At 38.7% G+C, this 19,422-nt stretch overlaps 3 protein-coding genes and 1 pseudogene across 3 annotated transcripts; 3 read left to right on the plus strand and 1 right to left on the minus strand.

Moving 5' to 3' along the window:
• Window positions 1-296: 296 nt before the first annotated feature.
• LOC104000319 (tobamovirus multiplication protein 1) lies at window positions 297-6,284 on the minus strand. The gene is made up of 11 exons (XM_009422329.3): window positions 5,953-6,284; window positions 5,025-5,115; window positions 4,892-4,944; window positions 3,183-3,275; window positions 3,013-3,084; window positions 2,523-2,595; window positions 2,395-2,440; window positions 2,237-2,300; window positions 1,684-1,737; window positions 870-947; window positions 297-794 (listed from the first exon to the last, which is right to left on the minus strand). Exons 1-11 carry the CDS (start codon window positions 6,082-6,084, stop codon window positions 702-704), a joined length of 849 nt encoding a protein of 282 aa, XP_009420604.2. The 5' UTR covers window positions 6,085-6,284; the 3' UTR covers window positions 297-701.
• Window positions 6,285-8,821: 2,537 nt separating this feature from the next.
• Window positions 8,822-9,949, plus strand: LOC104000318 (uncharacterized). Its single transcript, XM_009422328.3, has 2 exons — window positions 8,822-9,155; window positions 9,250-9,949. Exons 1-2 carry the CDS (start codon window positions 8,976-8,978, stop codon window positions 9,799-9,801), a joined length of 732 nt encoding a protein of 243 aa, XP_009420603.2. The 5' UTR covers window positions 8,822-8,975; the 3' UTR covers window positions 9,802-9,949.
• Window positions 9,950-10,271: 322 nt separating this feature from the next.
• Window positions 10,272-16,562, plus strand: LOC135651874 (tRNA (guanine(37)-N1)-methyltransferase 1-like). Its single transcript, XM_065172438.1, has 9 exons — window positions 10,272-11,155; window positions 12,416-12,514; window positions 12,628-12,747; window positions 12,833-12,999; window positions 13,626-13,696; window positions 14,549-14,691; window positions 15,472-15,583; window positions 15,885-15,994; window positions 16,079-16,562. The coding sequence occupies exons 1-9, from the start codon at window positions 10,298-10,300 to the stop codon at window positions 16,226-16,228; spliced, it is 1,830 nt and encodes a 609-aa protein (XP_065028510.1). The 5' UTR covers window positions 10,272-10,297; the 3' UTR covers window positions 16,229-16,562.
• A 357-nt stretch (window positions 16,563-16,919) lies between these two features.
• LOC135650582 (small ribosomal subunit protein mS78 (rPPR3a)-like) lies at window positions 16,920-19,252 on the plus strand (annotated as a pseudogene).
• The last annotated feature ends 170 nt before the right edge of the window (window positions 19,253-19,422 follow it).

Raw genomic sequence — 19,422 nt, forward strand, 5'->3', positions numbered from 1 at the left:
AACATATTTGTTTTTTTTACACCAAATCCCTTTTTGTTTAAAATAATTTAAGAAACTTGGTATAATAATCAAAAATAAAAACAAAATGGTAATATATCAGTATCAAGCTAAATGATTGCCTATCGATACTTGATTGAGTTGATAGATAAATCCTGATCCGTATGTATCAATCCAATCAGTATCTAAAACCAGTAGAAAAGCTTTTATAATTACCCATCTACTTCATTGCTTAGTATTGCAATTGCAGAATTTAGACTCAGATATGCTTCTTCCTACAAACTTGCAAAGCATCATCATCATCACAAACTGGATTACAATCATAAATATATCATCACAAACAAATCACTGTCATAACAGCACAATGAGATCCACATCTCAACAAACCGAAATACCCAACAAACCAAAATATTCCAACTACTTGAGATCGGCTATTTTTTTGCACCATTGAGCTCCTAAGGAAAAATATTCTAAGAAATTAAATCAAATAATTTTTTTTCTGCAATGCTCACTCCTAACAACTCCACACCTCTCCTGCTGTGAAAATATCTCATTGGGAAGCTTGCACAAAGAGACTATCAACCAAATAGCTTTGATCCAGCCTCTCATTTTAAGTCTGTTACTGCTTCCAAATACCACAACCTTCCAATAAAATCCAAGTTTAGTAGCCCCAGCGACGAGCTCGTGGCGGCATTTTGTTCCTGCTACCGGATGGGGTGGTATTGAGCTGATACTCGCTTGGGAGGAAGCTTCCGAAGTATGTAAAGAACAAGTGCCGAGGGGAGTATTTCGGTCAGCTGTCGAAACAACAATCATGTTCTTATATGGTTATAACAAATAACCATCTTTATGAAACTTTAGATTTAACATACCATGTAATATATGAGGTCTAATATGGGATGATCCAGAACCACGAGAGATGCCTCTGCATCAAATGCAGATAACCCGACCTACAATCAAGGAGCAAAATCATGTAGACAAGCATGAGTATATGAATTGTAGTTCTCAAAGCAACAGTGTGGAGACTATTTGATAGCAGCTCTAAGAATCAGCTTCCAAAGATATGGACACAATATACTAAACATGACCAAACTATGAACAGGATGAAGTAACCTTACTGCAAAATTATCTAGAAAGCCACAGATGAATAATAAATGAAAACAATAATAAGGCTTCCTATTGTGGCAATAACAGAAAACCTTAGTTTTCAGATGTAGGAGACTTGCATATGTTCATTTCCTTTATGGCTCTACGAATGTCTAGTCCACCAGTAATCCAGTGGCATCACTTCTCCATGGATATTTATTTGAACTTGCTTTGTACATGCATTTCACCTTGGTTTGATTCAAACTCAAAACAATTTACTTGATATTGCTATTGCTGAAGCATATTAACTACAAATTGACAAGTTCCAAAAACAGAACTATAGCATTACTTGAATACCATTGGAATGAAAATAATTATACTGGAGTGCAATTTTAGATCAGAAATCACAATTTCTAATAGCAGTCATTCACAATAAACAAGAAAATTGCCATTATTTAGAGACTTTTCATTCAGAAGCACAAATAAACAGATATATGCAAATTATCTTGCCATTGTATATCTGAGGTGTCAGAAATACAACAACATTTCAAAAACTTTATGAGCAGCAATTTGCAGGTATTGTTCGAGATATTTACTTACCATAAAGCATCGTATAAGAAAGCAGGTGAAACATATAGCTGTGACAGATCCAACCTGCGTCACATTCCACATTCCTAATTAGTGTATGATATAAAGAGAAAATAACAACAAGAAAGTAGGTTCCATAATCTCAGTGGAAGCAACAACAAGCTGCTTTTATTCGGCCAAGTGGCAGAAATCAATGCGGTAGACTGCCCAAACAATGAATTTTTGACTGGAAATCTGGGTAACGACTTTGTTGTCAGCCACATAGGGCTTCAAGAGAGCTTTTCGGAGTGGGTCATAATAGTGATACTAAATTCGTCCGAGAAGGTCATGATGATTTCAGTGTGACGGCTCAAATTGGCCCCTTGCAACCCAATGCCCCTCCATCTGGAGTGATTCAGATGGTCAAATTGGCCCCTCGCTACCCAATGCCCCTCCATCTGGGCCGATTGGGATGGTCAAAGTCAGAGGTACATGTTATGGGATCCGGAGAAACGACCCACACTACAAAGCCACTTATATGGTTGCTATTTCTTACATCTATTAAGTAATTGTTCAAAAGAAGTACCTCATGAAGTTTCTTTCTCCTTCCTTTTGATTCGATCGGGAACCTCCTTAGCATGAGAAACAGCCTAAGCGGAAAAAAGAAAGAAAACAAGACCGTGAAGAATGCTAAGTAAATGATAAAGACATCTTTGCAAACAGATGTTTGCTTCACATTCTTACCTGCCTCCGTATACCAAGAATCCAAGTGCAGCTATAAATGATACCGCTGAAATTATAGATGTGTAAGCATTATCATAGTAATGAGAAGACAAAAAAAATCAAGTAGTGAAATGTGAAGATTAGGTTACCTGCTATAAAGATCTTTCCGACTAATTCGATTATGCTGTTGTCATTTATCCAGAGGTATATCCATAAACAAACCTGATATAGATTTTCATAAGTACTGAAATAAAGTGAAAGAAGATGCAATAAATTGTGGTAACTTTGAACTCATATGTGATCTGAGTATCTTTAATCACTTTCTTTTCTTAAGATGGTAACAAAAGAATATTTCTTAAGGTGATAATGTCTAAACTTTAAAGATATAACTTATAAAACATTGTTAGCATTTGCCAAAATGCGGGAAACCAGAGTGAAGAATACTATATTGAAAGCTAAATAAATTGATTGTGAGTCAATATATCCATCATCAAAATAAGATTCTTTCACATGTGATTAATTTATATAAGAACAGAGGGGTTCCACACAGATACAAGAACATTTATCAGATTAACCACAGAAACAAATTATATGAAAGGAAAAGAAGTATCAAGTATCAGCATCAGAGTATGCACAAACCTGAATAACATATATCACAATATTAACGCAGATGTATGCAATCCTCAGCTTGTTTGTTGGAAGACTTCTCGCCTGAGAATTAAAGAAAATATCTTGTTAAGATGCTGAGTGAATCCTATGAACGCAACACCTATTCAGGCATATGAAAAAGAAATACTTATCAAACTTGCCTGATGGTAGATCTCTGCCCAGAACAGGACAAGCAGCGTATACGTAGAGAAGAATAACAAACCAGGAAGATCTAACAGTGTGAGAGTAAATACCTGGTAGAATAACAAAAGGTCCAGATCAGTTGTTGAATGTTAGTAACAAATTCCAATTGAAGTTTTTTCTTTCAATCGAGACATAGGAAGCATGATTGATGCAGTACAGGAATAGATCAGAGTTTGATCTCAAATTGACCCAGACTGGATTAATAAAATTTAGAAAAATTGGTCATAACTTTGCCTAGAAGGCTGCAAACTGCATACGGTTAATGTGTTGGAAACTTGGCTTGGGGTTTCTCTAATGAACACTAAAATACATTTTAGATAAATGCATAGAAAAGAGAGGTCTCAAGTTCAAGTCACCAAGTTTCAAGACATCAAGTTCGAAGCTACCAAAATCCAAGCTATCAATTTTCAAGCTAATAAGTTTCATGGCAGAATGAACTAATGATGTCATGTAATTTGTCTTTGCAAATTGAGTCAATTAATTATGTTTGTGATGGCTAAGGTCATTAATGTAAACATTTATAGAAGGAGAGAGGACAGGGATTGTGAGCCAATCTAGGATTGTCTCATATGAATTTATGAATTTCTATTGAGATCTTAGTTATCCAAAGAAAAAAGATATCTAGTATCCCAAATTCTCTCTCAGTCTCTTCTTGTTCCACATCAATAATCTTGTCGGCAAAGAAAACAATTACCAACTAGTCATCACCAGACAAAGTTTAACAGAATGCTAAACACACAAGCAGCTAGGAACAAGAAGTATGATAATATATGCAAAAGTTTAAAATTTCCTTATGATAATATATAAAACAGTATAATTTTGTGCTGATTAAAAGTCCTACTTTGAGTTGAATCACTATAGGTATGACGAAAGGCCGTCGAAGCCAAGGATATATTTTGAGGGGGGGTATTAATCTTCTGAAGAGCATTAGAAAATATTGGTGAAAATATCGCTGCATAAATAACAACCTGAGTCATAGATCTACTACAGCAATAATATATAGATCATGTAACCAAAAATGCTAAAACTCGACCGGTAGTTTTTGTTCTATAACTTGCTACAACAAATTTGTGAAAACAAGAGTTCTTGATGAAGTCGTTGGAAATATAAATTCCTCCATTCACACAAGTGCATGACAAGATATTCCATGAATTCATGTTGCATAGACATGCATACTAATTACCAATATGCATTACTCAGCATAAAATCATGGTTTTAAAATTTGGTTGGTAAGGTAAATACCGATTGCTATTTACCAGTTTGTGCAAGGACAAGTATCAGACATACGATCTGGTACCTCTTGGAGGAGGCCTTTGCGTGAACCAGAGAATCCTACTGAGCCATATATAATATTGAAGATTTGAGTTACAACTCCCCTTAACGATAGGATTGTGACAAAAATCTCTTGAGTAACATACTTGGTTCTTACTATAGAGATGTTATATCATAAAAGGAAAATTTGAAAAGCTTTATAGTATCATGAATCAGGTAATGTATGTGCTCTGCTAACATTTTGTTTTCTCTTGATTTCTCATAGCAATATATTTTCCTTTAGCCCTAATATCAGTTCATTTACATGATCCTTTATCAACTTAGAAATCCAAATGCCCCATAAAACATGTAGTTGACTGCTCATAGCAACAAATCAATCTTGGAATGCATTTACCCTAGGCCGGAAAAGAAATACTTGAGCATGAAATCCAAACTCCACAGCACGTACTGCAACAATGACATAAGCATCAGTAATTGTTAAATGGAAATGAAATTAGAAGTTACAGTGATCAAGTAGTTCCATTCACCTCCATTTACAATAAAATTCATGAAATGGAAAACCTTCTGCGTTGTCCAACCATATTCAGGCACTCGTACCTGGATCCGTATCAATTGAACCTGAAAAAATTATAGAGGTTATGAGCTCTGAAATCCAACCAAAATATTCTGCTGAAATGCTGATGGAACTTCTTGAGATTAGCAACAAAAATTGAAAGAAAATAAATATTTCAGATCATTTTTTTATTTTGAGGCAAAAATGGATTATATTGTCCGACTAATAATTTGTCAAAAGAACACGACCAAAGAATGGCCCCATCACCTGTTACCAACAGTAATAGGACTGCAGACAACTCACCCTACAAAAGCACAAAACAACAAGCAGGAAACAGTGAATACACCACCCAATCCTCAAACAACCGGCAATTATCCTCTCACAAGTTGTTTGATAGCACTTGATTCATTATCACAAGCCTTGACTTTCTTGGGAGGATTTATCCAATTTTTCAGAAAACAAACAATCTTATACCAATCATTGCTGTGTCTAAAGTCTCACCATCTGCTTGTCCAGATTTAAAAAAACCTTGAAAATTGTATTATTCGTCTGGTTCCTGTACCTTCTAAAATCTAACCAACCAGCAGAATAGAAAACTACCAGTCATATATCCTTTGAATAAAAAAAAAGAGATGATATTCTAGAATCCATGGAACCGGATAGAGGAAATTTATACAGATAACTAATCAGGTATTTTAAGGTCAAACAAATTTCAAATTGCATCAGAAAATAAACTTCTGGAGACTAAACTTTAGCATAAGAAGTCACAAATTTTATGAGCTAAACATAATTTCGAAAACGAAAGCAGCTCACATCCCTCCGTAGCAACAACAAAATCCCAAATTGAAACAAGCAAATCACATAAACAGATGATAAAAAGATAGGGGAAAGGAGGTTGTGACCAGAGCGACGCAGGAGACAAGTGCGTAGGCAGAGCAGAGGAAGTAGAACACGCCGTCCTGCCACCGGTCCGACTCGTTGATCTCATCCCACCAGCTCGAGAGCCTCCCAGCCGCCAAGCTCAATTCCTCCATCGTCGAGATCGATACAATCTCTCTCCTCCCTCAAAATCCAACAGATCAAATGAACCAAAATCAAATTTACGAGGCCAGGAGAGAAACCCTCGACTCCCCGATTCAATCACGCGGCAGTAATTGAATCGTCTAGATGCCAAAGGATGGCGAAAGGGGGTTGGTCGGCAGTAAGATGAGACCTGAGGCCACAAACGTTGTATTGACCCTTATGGACTATCTACTCACGTTATTACCATACGTTGAAGTGACATTTTGTGAAAGATAAGGGTATTTTAGTCATTTGAGTATATGAGAAGACTGCATCAGCGTCGGAGAGCATCTTTTACAGTTCCGCGCGGGAATAGTGGGATCCGATGACGTGATTTACCAAAAAGCCCTCAGACTTTACGTGTACTGTTCTGCTGTCCGTGCGACGACAGCGTTCAGCTTGTCAGCAGGAACATTAAGAAATTGATCTATTTTTCTTTTTCTAATTAAAATTCAGTAGGCACAAAAGAAATCTATTTGGTCATACAGCAGACAGGATTAATGTGAAGTTAAATAATGTCAATATCAAATTTCAAATAATAATCAATCGGATTCATATTTGCCAAGGTAAAAGTATATTAATTAGATACCAAATTCAATTCTAAAATTTATAGGTTATCCATCAAACCTAATATATCTAATCTAATTTTTGAATATGTCGTGGTAAACAACATTGAGCCGTGGCCTCGGGGTCGACGCGGCTCGGTTCGGGTCCGGATGACGGGGATCTCCCTGGGGCGTTCCTCGAGACTACTAAGGTGGTCGTTTGCGATGGTCCAATCGGGACGGGATTGCCGTTTCCTTTGAGCGAGAGCTCCTCGCCTGCGCGTCCGATGGGGACCTTCGGCTTCGCACCTGCACACAGGTCAAGTCGGGGTGCTCGGCCCGACCCCTCCAACGATCAAGTCAGATGATGTGAAGGGAGATTTAGATGAAGAAGTCTTTTTGTGTCTCCTCCTTTCCCCTTTCCGTTCAGAATGCGAGGGTATTTATAAGGAAGCTTACTATTTCCTGATGTGCCCGCTTGCAGGGGCCAGGCTGGTAGCGTCTAACATTGGTGTTGGCGTGGCGTGAAGAACCGAACTTGAATAGGCGTTAATGTGCCTCGACAGGCGCTCTGGTTCGTTTGATCAAGTGATGTCGCGTTGATCGAGGCATGAGACGTCATCTGACGTCAACCTAGTCTTATCATAATTACTATCCTCATCAGAATATATGAATATTTATTTAATATAATACTTAATAGAAGAAACAAATTATATATCAACCAGTGAAGTTTGATTATTTACATATAAATAGAACATCAAATTGATATATATATATATATATATATATATATATATATATATATATATATATATATATATATATATGAATTATCAATTGAATGTTCTATTTCTATGTAAAATAAAACTATATATTATAAATAAATATATGAAATTATTATAATAAATTTGTATTCATCACCTCCCATTTCAATGAATTTTGTGTTTGTTCATCTATATTTAAGTTTAGCACATATAAAATTGGAACTCTAATTAACATTAGTATCTTTTGAAATCTTCATATAATGATAAAAAAATAATTAATTATAGATTATCCTCTATACTTGGATCCTATTAACATCATGATTTTTATACTTAAAAAAATTACGTTATGATCCTTATAGTTTTGAAAATTAAACAAGTAACCTCAATTGTCCTAACATTATTAGCTGTATTGACAAAAGAACATAACATATGACACCATGGATTGATGTAAAAATGATAGAAAAAAATAATTTTAATATTTTTTTATTTCTAATAATTTAACAAAAAAATAATTTTAATATTCTAAAAAACATAAAAATGTTAAAATTTATTTATTATTTATTATTTTCGTATCAGTCCAACCATTAATGCACCTGACTATTTTAGGACAAAGGAGGTTATTTGTTTCATTTTTGAAATTAGAATGTGTGACTTAAATCGTTTCATGATACGAACCACCTCGCGGCTTCAAAATGAGTCCTTCAATTAAACCCATGAATAACACATGAGTTTTATGATAATCGATGCGATCTTTCAATAGCCCAATCATGACTCGATGGGTCCATCTAAGATGGTAGCTTTTATCATTCACATTACCTTTATATCATGTCACGGTTGATTACGATGTTAAATATTATATATATACGCTCCAGATACGATTTAAGTCACGATCTAGAGACGCGTATCATTCCCGCCAATTAGATTAAAATATAATGGCGAAATAATATTATAATTCGGGCTAATGTTCCATGTGGGCCCCTGGAGAAAAACGAGTGAAGAACGAAGAAAGCACGTTCGGTTGACTCGGTCAACCACTAACCCGTGAGCACACGCCGGTCAACGAGATGGTAGATGAGTGGAAGTCGCTCCCTTCATGCCCGAAAGGACGAAAAGGCCCTCCCAGGAATCTCGCCTGGCACATCGACGCCCGTTCTGCCGGGGTCAATGGAGTCAAATGAAGTCGGTGAGTGCCCACCGATGCTTTCCCTGTCGTTCACGGATTACGCTTCTCGTCTACCTGCTCTGTGATTGGAAGTCAGACTGGACCCGCTTTAGTGGGTTAAGATAGTGTAGAGAGGCAAACGTGCCAGTCGAATCCGAAACGGTTGTTGAGATGGATAACGGAACGGAAAGGAAACGCCACCCCTCCACTCCCTCTCCGTATACATAGTCGAGTCGTTCTGTTCTCATCCCTCACCATTGTCGTAATCTTTCGAGGGGGAAGACGACCGAAAACGCCTCAACAACTCTCTTCTAACACATCACATCAGCCACGACAAGCCCCCTTCTTCTTCTTCGTCGATCCCCAACCCTCGGGCTCGGCTCTGAGTCGTCATGGGGGAAAGGAAGAGGCACAACGGCAGCTTCCTCTGTTTCGCTGCCGTGGTTCCTGAGGACGAGGTGGAGCCGCGCTGCGGTGATGTTGAACCGAATAAGGGAAGCTACCCCCGGCGGCGCTGGAGGAGTCGGATTCTTGCCAGGATTTTTCGGTCATCGGCTTCGGTTGCCTCTCTGGTGCGGGATCCTTTCTTGAATTTGATGCGACAACCGGCGCAAATTGGTCTTTTTTTGTTCCTTTGTTGATTTCTTGTGGATGAATTGATTTCAGAATCGTGGAGAGAAAGAGGAAAAGGAGCCGAAATTGGATTCATCAGATCGGAAATTGGCGGATGACGACGACGAGAGGGCAGCATCGATCTTTTCCTCTTCCTCATATTCCGCCTCGGCGTTGTCTTCTTCTTCTTCCTCCTCCTCCTCCTCCACTTCCTCTCGCTTGTCGCTGGCGAGCTTGGTGGCGCTCCGGGAGTCCGCGGTGCCGAGGGCACGGCAGAAGATGACACCACCTCCCAGAAAGGCCCCGCTGGGGCCAGCGAGAAATAGAGGTGGGGCCACGGGGATCTTTCTGCTCGTAGCGAGCCTCTCGGTGATGGTCTTTTGGGGCCGGCTTTGCTCGATCCTGTGCACGTCGTCGTGGCTCTTCTTCGTCGCGTGCCAGTTCTCCAGCGGCAGACCAGCAACGACCGCAAAGGAGGTGAAGGATTGGACGCCATCGGCGGAGCTCCACCGGAGGAGGATTCTGGTGGAGCACGCGGTGGAGAAGAAGCGGGTCGTCTTGGAGGGCCTCTTGCAAAGAAACCAAAAATTAACAAATAAATATTAAATTTAGAAATATTCAAACTGGTTATTAAAGATAGTCTTTTTTTTGTATGCAAATGCACTGATTGCACATCGAGACGATGGTGTCTTTATATTTTCTTTTTCTTTTGTATTTTTCATCGTAATATAGTGTCAATATTGTATTTTATTGAGTAACAGCATTACAGAGAACACTGAAAAATTTGATGATCAATAAAAAATATTAAATAATAATAAATCGGATGATATTATCTTTATTATGATAAGATCATTTAGTCCCATATTTATTAATATTAGAACAAAAGATTCATAAGTCCGTTACTATTTGGGACCCACCATGTCAACCTATAGATATTAGTTGGGTGTAATAATAATAATAATAATATATATATATATATATATCAATTTTGTCATGTATCAATTTAAAAGGATGTATATGTAAGTTTGCTTTTATATATGCACCCTCACGATTTATTTATATATCCGATTTAGTGGAGTTCCGTTTTGCCCAATCGAAGAGTATGAGGTGTTGTCGTTCGGTAGCTGCGGTCCGCACTCACCATCTCTTCCCGTTTTCCCTTTCCATCTCCTCCACTCGACGCCTCCTCTCCAAATCCCCCGCCGCCGCTGCCGCCTCTTACTCCTCGAATGCAATCCTAACCCTAGCCGTCGATCCCCACCGACCCTTATCTTTCCTGTACGGTCCGTCCCTTCGCGGCGGCCGCGTCCCGGAACCACAGTCGTCGCCGCCGGATTCCGAGGCGGACGATGACGGCGGTGGAGGCAGCTCTTTCGACAGGGCGAGCTACTCCCGCGTCTATGATGTCGCCGCCCTTAGGGTCCCCGCGGAGGAGTGCTCTGCCCTCGAGCGCCGCCTCCGCGGCCACCTCCTCAACTGGCCCCGTGTCCGCAACGTCGCTAGGGTTCCTGGCGATGACGTGGACCCCGAGATCAGGAGGATGCTTCGAGATGCCGAAGGGGACGGCGAGTCTCGGCTTAATTCGCTGGCAGTGAGGGCGGACGGGAGACCGGACGACGAGAAGATGGCACTGAGTCCGGTGCTGTACAGGGAGAAGCTCGTGAAGGAGTTCAATTTCCGTGGGTTCTTGAAGTTCAGGAATCTGGCGAAGATGTCGCGGCCAAAGAAGAAGAAATTGAAGAGTAAGGATGGGGTTGATGGAGTGAGGAAGAGTATTGGAAAGAATGATTTTGCTGTTATTGAAGTGATTGGAGAAGGAGATGAAGAGGAGGGAGAGGATTTGAGTGGTTTACTTGGAGATGACTTCAAAGGATTGAGGTGGAGAGGTCCTACTAGGTTGCTGCTCTTGGATCAGCGACATGCCAAGAAACCTGTGGCTGAGCTCCCGGAAGCCGTCAAGGTGCCTACGATTGGTTTGTGAGTCCTGTTTTAGTTTGATGATAGTGACTGTGATTCCTTTGTTAGTCCTTCTGTTTTAGTTTAATGGTACATTACATATTTTAGTTTCATTCTGATTTATACTAGTTGTATCACCAAGGAAAAACTTGTTTGATTAGCTTGAACAGAACTTGACAGTGCATTGCAAGCACCCTAAAGTAAAAAAAGTTGTTTGATTATCCCTTTAATTGCATCAGTTTGCATTACATTCAACTCTCTGTTAAAGAATGGAGTATCTGCTCCATTAGCTAAAAAAAAAAGAAACGTGACAGTTACATTCCTTCCTGCAGTTGCCATTTAGGAGATGTTTTCAGTGCACCATGGAGTCACATTAGCATTCTAGGCTAGGATAGTCTAGTGGTTTCCAGGATTGTGATCTGGGCAGAATCAGTGCGCAAGTAGCAATGGTCAACTTAGTTGCTTTTAGTACATCTCAGTATAATTTACTAGTTTCTGTGTCATTTTTAGGGAAAAAAGGTATATATCACTGAGTTGAGTATTAAAGTTCCACTTGGTCATCTTTTTGTGAAATATCTGGTTCCTAGAAAAGAGGATTGCTTGCTGCCCTCATTGATATAGTTTCATTGAGGATTTCTGAGAAGAATATAGTCATGTTCTGAGATTACTATGAGACTGTAGAACTTTCAAGATGCTACAAGTACGGACTCTGTTGCAACTGTTGTGCTGTTGCTTCATAGGACCATTTGGCATCACTAGAAAAATTCAATGGTTATTTGCAGTAGAGTTATAAGTACTTCACTTATCTTTCCATGTCACAATTGAGAAGTTGGTTTGGAGTTTCAGGATTTTAAGTACACATGGTAACATGGTATGCCATTGGAGAAAGTGTTTGATGCATGATGAGTGATACTCAGAACATAGAGTGACACTGCAGGCAAAAGAAATTAAAAGAAAAGAAAAGAAAATCATGCTTAGCAAATATACAGAGTGCAAGTTTGTGTTTGTGTGCTGCTGCCATTGCACTATGGAGCTATCTCCGGGAGACATCCCTGTGGTGCTCGCCATATGTGTCGAAACTCCAGAAATTTGCTCGAGTAATTCATTTAGCTCCATTTTGCTTGTGGCTTTGTATATTTTAGAACACTGTTTCCTATCAAATTTTTAAATAGATATTTTATTGACTTTGAACCTGAAAATTGTTTTCATGCTAAGCTGAATAGATGTTGTCCTAAGCATGTAGTGAATTATTTTATCTTTCCAGGCTGCCTTAAATTATGATCCACACCAGAGCAAGCCTTTAGCATTTGAGCTTGTGCAATGCCAGCTGACCTTATCTTATGACTATTGGCAGATGAGTGAGGTATATTTAAGTCTTTTGTACATATTCAAGATTCTGTTTTTGATAGATTGCTTATTCTTTTTGTGATATCTTTTGCTCTTCAACATATTGAAGGTCTAAGCTGCCTTTTGCAGCTTCTTGAAGCCTTGCTACCTGACGGTATGACTATTCCCACTGGATTTGAAACGGTTGGGCATATTGCACACTTGAATTTACGAGATGAGCACCAATCTTACAAGAAGCTTATTGCACAGGTCTCAAGAAATTTTCCACAGATTTCATATTTAGCAATCAAATAATAAGGATTGTCCAGAATTTTGATGAGTTTCTCTTGTCCAGGTCGTCTTGGATAAGAACAAGCCAAAGATACAGACAGTAGTGAACAAAACTGATGCTATACAAAATGATTACAGAACCATGCAGCTTGAAGTATTGGCTGGCAATCATTCTCTTGTAACAACAGTTGTGGAGAATGGTATTCGTTTCCAAGTTGATCTAGGAACAGTGTATGATTCTCATTTTCATATTCATCTTGATTTGTATTAGAAGTATGCAATTTTTTTTGTAATTATTTGAAAATTGCCTCACTGATATACATGGGCTGAACACTAAACTCGTGTAAATCTTATGCAGGATTCAATTTCAATCAGTCAGTTAATTCAAGCATTAGAAAAAGCTATTTGCAAGTTTACATGCTTATATTTCAGGTCATCTTTTCGTTGTCAAAAGACCACACCAAATTCAGTAATGTAAAGCGTGAATGAAGTACATAAGACTGTCCTGTGAAGATCATTTTAGTGCAGCATGTTCTTTTGACTAATTGTTCCCTTTCAGGGGTTTCATGCAACAGCTTATAGAAATAAGATGACTAAATAAGATACAAAGACTGAAGAATTGAAGTTATATAGTTGAATAATGTAGTGTAATCCAGTTTACAATTAACTATCAAAATTTAATGTTTCTGAGTAAATTTTTTTCATCAATCTTCATAAATCACCTTATTCTTTTCTTTAATACGGAGTTTCTTAATTTTCTTTAGTATTTAAGAAGTCATAGTCACTTCATTATGCCTTGTGATTAATTACAAAGATTAGGATCATCAATTTAACTATGTTTCTTCTTCCCGCTGCAGTTATTGGAACTCTAAGTTGGCAACTGAGAGGCAACGACTTATCGATAGTTTTGCAAGCTCTGATATAGTCTGTAAGTATCTCTTGGTTGTTTTGAGTTACTGGTGCTGTAATTGACTAAGTGCAAGTTGTTTAGGATACTCTTTAGATTTAATAATATGCTAATACTATGATATGCTATTTAGTTTTTTCCAACTGGTAATAAGTAAGATATGCAGCTTCTTGCTCGTTGCTTAAATATTTTAAATTAAAACTGTGCATGTGAATGTACCATCATAAAGATTGCTGTTCTTCTTTCATGTGTTTATATATAGATGTGTATGTGTGTGTCACTGTTGTGTGGAAACATTAAAACACGTATGAAGACTAAAAAAAGCTGGTTGAACATGTTATTTAATTAATTTGGTGAATTAAGTTATGCAATTAAATTCTTGCATCAAAGTTTAGCCATAATATCATCTATTTTTTTGTTATGTCCTAATAGCCCCTTTTTCAGTGATTATTGAGCTATTCAAGATCAATTACATGCATGTAGTTGTTGCATTTTGTGGATTTTGATCTCCATTGGTACATATTTGGTATGATTCACATCTCTTAACTCATCTGATAGGTAAGGGTATATGGTTGATACATGAGAATTTTTAGTTATATTTGGCTGATATATTGGATATGCAGTCATTAGATGATATTTCTTCATAGTTCCATATCATTTTAAACCAGCATGCAAGTTTGCCAATATCTGCTTTTGTGTTTGTGAAATTTCTTGTTGTTAAGTAGGTTCTATTTCGATGAACTTGTAGGAGCTAGACATGATAACACAATATTATATTTGGTTGATGAAATATCTTAATTGTCAACAGTTCATTATTTCATTATAATAGAAATTATAAATGCACGTATGACATGTTTATACATCAATGGACAGGTGATGTATTCTCTGGTGTTGGCCCAATAGCTATTTCTGCAGCAAAGAAAGTAAAGTATGTATTTGCCAATGATCTAAACCCCAATGCTGTGGAGTATCTTGAAAGAAACATTGTCCTCAACAGGCTTGAGAGAAAAGTGGAGGTTTGATGAGCTATCATTTTCAAAGATTTGTAGTGATTGTTTTAATCCTCAAAATATTATGATCATGATTCAAATATTTGTAGCCTTTATACATATATATATATATATATATATATATATATATAATATTTTGCCATTTGTAGCTACTATGTTGCTACAATACTGATGTGTACTGCTATCAAGTAACAGCAGTTATTTTTTGCACTATTGGCCTCTGTGAATGATGTATTTATAGACAAATGCAACAAGTTCCCATAATATCCCAGCTTTTTTGGGGTGGTCGGAGTAATGCATTTATTAAACATTCATAAATTAGAACTGATAACGAGTCATGTAAAATCATTTAATTTGTTAACCTTAGAGTTTAAAATGGTATTTCAAATTTCAATGTTTGACTAAATGGTTTAAGTGATATTTCAGCTTTTGCTGGTTGCGCTGTTAATCCAATTTTATGTTCTTATCAATTTAAAATGGTTTATTTGTGGCTAATTTGGAGCAACTTATTGTCTTTTGAGAACAATGTTCTACTGCCTGTTGAAAGAAACGAGATGGCTTTGACATTTATGTCATGCCTGTATGTATGGGACTGCCACTAGCAGCAGTTGTATATATTCACATTTGTAAAGCATGTTTAATGACTTCTGTAGTTCTTATTTATTGCCTTTTTGTTCTTTGCTTTCTGCATGTTACCATAATTTGGAGATAATTAATCAATTTTCTTAATGCTGCAAACTGGCATTTACAGGATACATAAACATCTCTAATTTATGTCCTGCTCAGGTTTTCAACATGGATGGCAGGAGGTTCATCATTGCAATGTTTGCCAATCAACATCCTTATTCTATTACGCAAGTGGTTATGAATTTGCCAAATGATGCCGTGGAATTCTTAGGTATGTTTGTAATTAGCTTATTGTGTTGAGATTTTAAACATATCTGGCAATGCAATTTTTCTTATACATCCCTATTAAAAAAGGTTAGCTAAATAGGACTCTCATATGATACTGTTGCTCAAAACATTGTACTCACACTTGACTAACATCATGGTGGTATATAATTGCCTCTTCAATTAGATTTCTTGTATATTGTTTGGTGGATCGATTTTTACCAGAAGCCAGAGCTGAATGATATACATCTTTCAAGATATCATCATGACTTGCTTCTGCTCAAGTCTTGAATTTCTTATGTTAACAGATGCATTTAGAGGAATAGTCAGGAAGAAACCAAGGCCGGGTTGCTCTCCGCCGAAGATTCATGTATATGGATTTTCGAAGGCGCAGAATCCCGAGTATGATTTTCACGAGGTCAGGTTACGCTTCTCCTGACCAGTACCTCCTTTCTCGACATCATTCTTGTGCTAATTCAAGTTAACTGGTTTTTGTACGCAGAGGATTAACATGGCACTGTGTGAGGAAGTCGTTGACCTAGAAATGCACAAGGTCCGCCTCGTTGCACCTGGAAAATGGATGCTCTGTGCATCATTTGTCTTACCGCAGGTTGCTGCTTCGGAGGCACAAACTGTTAGCACTAATAGATAGTCCATCCATTTTGTAGCTTGCATGTTGCATTTGCAGGATCTCAGTGCCTAAAGATGCCGGATCTATTGGCAGATGTATATAGATCGAGTCGATCTTTGAGTTGCGGCCAAGTCTTCAGGCCTATGGCTCTCACCTAATGTATGTAGACTTATGGTTCACACCTAATTGAGAAGGCACAGACTTCCTAAGACAGAAGTCCCAAGAAAATAATTTGATCGCAGAATAGTGGAGGGTAAATCATCACATAACAGTCTTTTTATTTTTATTTTCATGATTGTAATCATCCTTAATTCCATGGTCAATTAAATGCAAAATTTTAGTTCCTGACAGCAAAGAGTTTTGCAGTCTGTCAGCTGATATGGTATTTACATCACTAATTGATGTATAATTTGGCATCTGTCTTCTCGTTTGATTCAATCTAACTAATATATTGATATCATCTAATGATAATATCATCATCTCAACATCATAACATAAATTATAACAATATAATATACGATATTCCTATTTTTTTAACTGAACATATGACTGCTATTTGTAATTTTGGCTAAATACTTTATATAAAAATATCGGATCCGACACGACCAGCGACGTCGCGATGCAACTGCCACCGCATGCTTTAAGATGCGTGGAGAGGGTCGGATTCCCTTCTAAGCCCCCCTCCAAAACCCTGTCCGCCGCCCATCGGCAAACTAAGCTTGAAGGATGAGTTTAAGCTTTCGAGTTCGCCTTTTCGTCCGCCGCTTCTCCTCCACCGCTACCACGGTGGTGGGACCTAGCCCGGACCCTAACCCCCGTTCGTACACGGAGACGCTCGCCGTTACCATCAACAAACTCTCCAAGGAGCGCGACCCCGACAAGCTCGCCGCCGGCTTCATCGCCGCCTCCGCCTCCTACCGCTTCCGCTGCCGCCACCGCATCTATGAGATCGCCGTCCGCCGCCTCGAAAAGGCCGGCCGCCTTGACGCTGTCGAGGCCATCCTCGAGGCCCAGAAGCGGTTCCCCTCCGACCTCGCCCGCGAGGGCTTCGCCGTCCGTCTCATTTCCCTCTACGGCAAGGCCTCCATGGCCAGCCACGCCGCCACTACCTTTCGCCAGCTTCCCGCCCTCGGAACCCCGCGCTCCGTCATGTCCTTCAATGCCCTCCTCACCGCATTCGCTGACTCCGGCGATGTCGAGGGCCTGGTCGCCGCTTTCCGCGATATCCCTGCCGCCGACACCACCATCGTCCCGAATCTCATCTCCTACAACGTCCTCATCTGCGCCCTCTGCGAAAAAGGCGATCTTGATGCGGCCCTGGGTACGGTAGACCTCATGGAGAGGAATGGGATATCTCCTGATGTGATCACCTGCAACACCCTCCTGCATTGGTCCTACGAGAAGAAGGAATCTTCGGAAGCCGAAAAGATTTGGTTTCAGAAGGGAGGACTGCGGAAGCAGCTAAGCTCGTCGACCAGTTGAACCACGTCGGGCTGCAGCCGGACGCTTTCTCCTTCAATGCGCTTATTAAAGGGTATTTCCAAGAAGGGAACTTGGAGGAGGCCAAGAGGCTGTTTTCAGATTTTGCGAAGAACCAATGCGCACCAAACAGGGGGACCTTTGAGATTATTATCCCTTACCTTTGTGAGGCCGGTGAGCTCGACTTGGCTCTAAAATGCTGCTATGATAGCATGAATACGCAGTGTTTTGTGGAAGCGGCAGTATTCCAGAGGGTGGTGAACGGATTGGCAAAGAGTTCGAGGATGGACGATGCTACAAAGCTTGTGGATGTTGGAAGGAAGAATAATTATTCTAGGAAGAGCCTTCGGATTCCTTCATCCAATTTGAGCTTGGCCATATAGGGTAAGCCGCTTTTGTGCTTGTTTCGTCATAATTCATTTGCATGTTCTGCAACAATGCTTTAGATAGTCATATTCTTAATCATGGATTGATAACTCTGATTGCAATTCTTCTTCAGATAATAGTGATAAATTGATACCTCTGATACTTAAAAGGAATGCTTTGTTCCTTGTTGCTATTGGTGCTGGTAATTTCTAGGGTTTCTTTGTTGATGTTGCTGAGTAGGCTCTTGAGCTTTAATTGTTGAGAGATGAGGGCATGAGCCAGCGTCCTTGATCTTGATTTACTTGATAAGCAATAGTTAATAGTACAAAACACTTTCATCTTCTCTTCCTATGATAATCGAGGTTGCATCTGACTGAAACATAAATCAGATCAACCACTAAAACAGTGAAAGTTTCTTAGAATACTCTGTTATTGGCAAACCCTGAAAGTTACTTGAAGTATGACCAGTTATATTCTATGATGAACTCGGCTATTTCCATTATATAGTCTTTAAACATGATGTGTAATGCATATATGTGATTACTGTTGTAGAAATCCATACATGAGCATACATGCAATGGCTCCACATGTTACATAATGAGAAATTCTTGCATGATTAAGTAGAACTGTGGTTGTCGATACACTAATCTTGAATGCTTTCTAAAATGAATCTGAGGCAACTTGAGTCAAGTAAAAACTGGCATGATCACTACTTCTGGTGAATGATTTTTAGAACCTCAAGAGTAGATTCACATCACAAAGACTGTTCATCCCTGCAGGGTTTACCAGTTAAAGATGCTTCTTCAATCTGGCTGCCTATCATACTATTTAATCTACTTCCTCATAACTTGCTTAGACTCAGAGAAGAAGAAACTTAAAGGATGCTAGACAAACTTTATTCAGATAAAGGAGCAGGTTGATGGCACTATTCTTCTTATTCTTATTATTGTCATATGAGGCATTGGAAGAAACACTATTCTTGAGGTTGAAAGAAATCCTTTTAACATGATCAACATTCTCAATTGTTTACATTCTTGACAACTTTGCAATAATGTGAGTGTTCAAAATTACAAGCTCTTTGGCAAATTTTTGTGCTCACAAATTGCTTCTTGTATCACATGAGAATTGAAAACAAGATAGATCCAAAATGATGGTTAAGCATTTCTCTCAACTTGTTGAGGTCAAGTCCAGCAAGCAAAATTAATGAAGTATTCTATGAAGTTTCAGAGTTTTAGTTAACCATTCTTGAAACCTGATGGACAAACATCTTTCTCATAGTCAAATTTGCTTCAAAAAGTGGCATTTTCTTCATTTCATACTCAAATGCGCTTTCTGTTGATGAACATTTTAAGAAGTCATTTCATCTCAGC

Source organism: Musa acuminata, chromosome BXJ3-10, assembly GCF_036884655.1.
Source record: "Musa acuminata AAA Group cultivar baxijiao chromosome BXJ3-10, Cavendish_Baxijiao_AAA, whole genome shotgun sequence".
In the NCBI taxonomy this organism is placed as follows: Eukaryota; Viridiplantae; Streptophyta; class Magnoliopsida; order Zingiberales; family Musaceae; genus Musa; species Musa acuminata.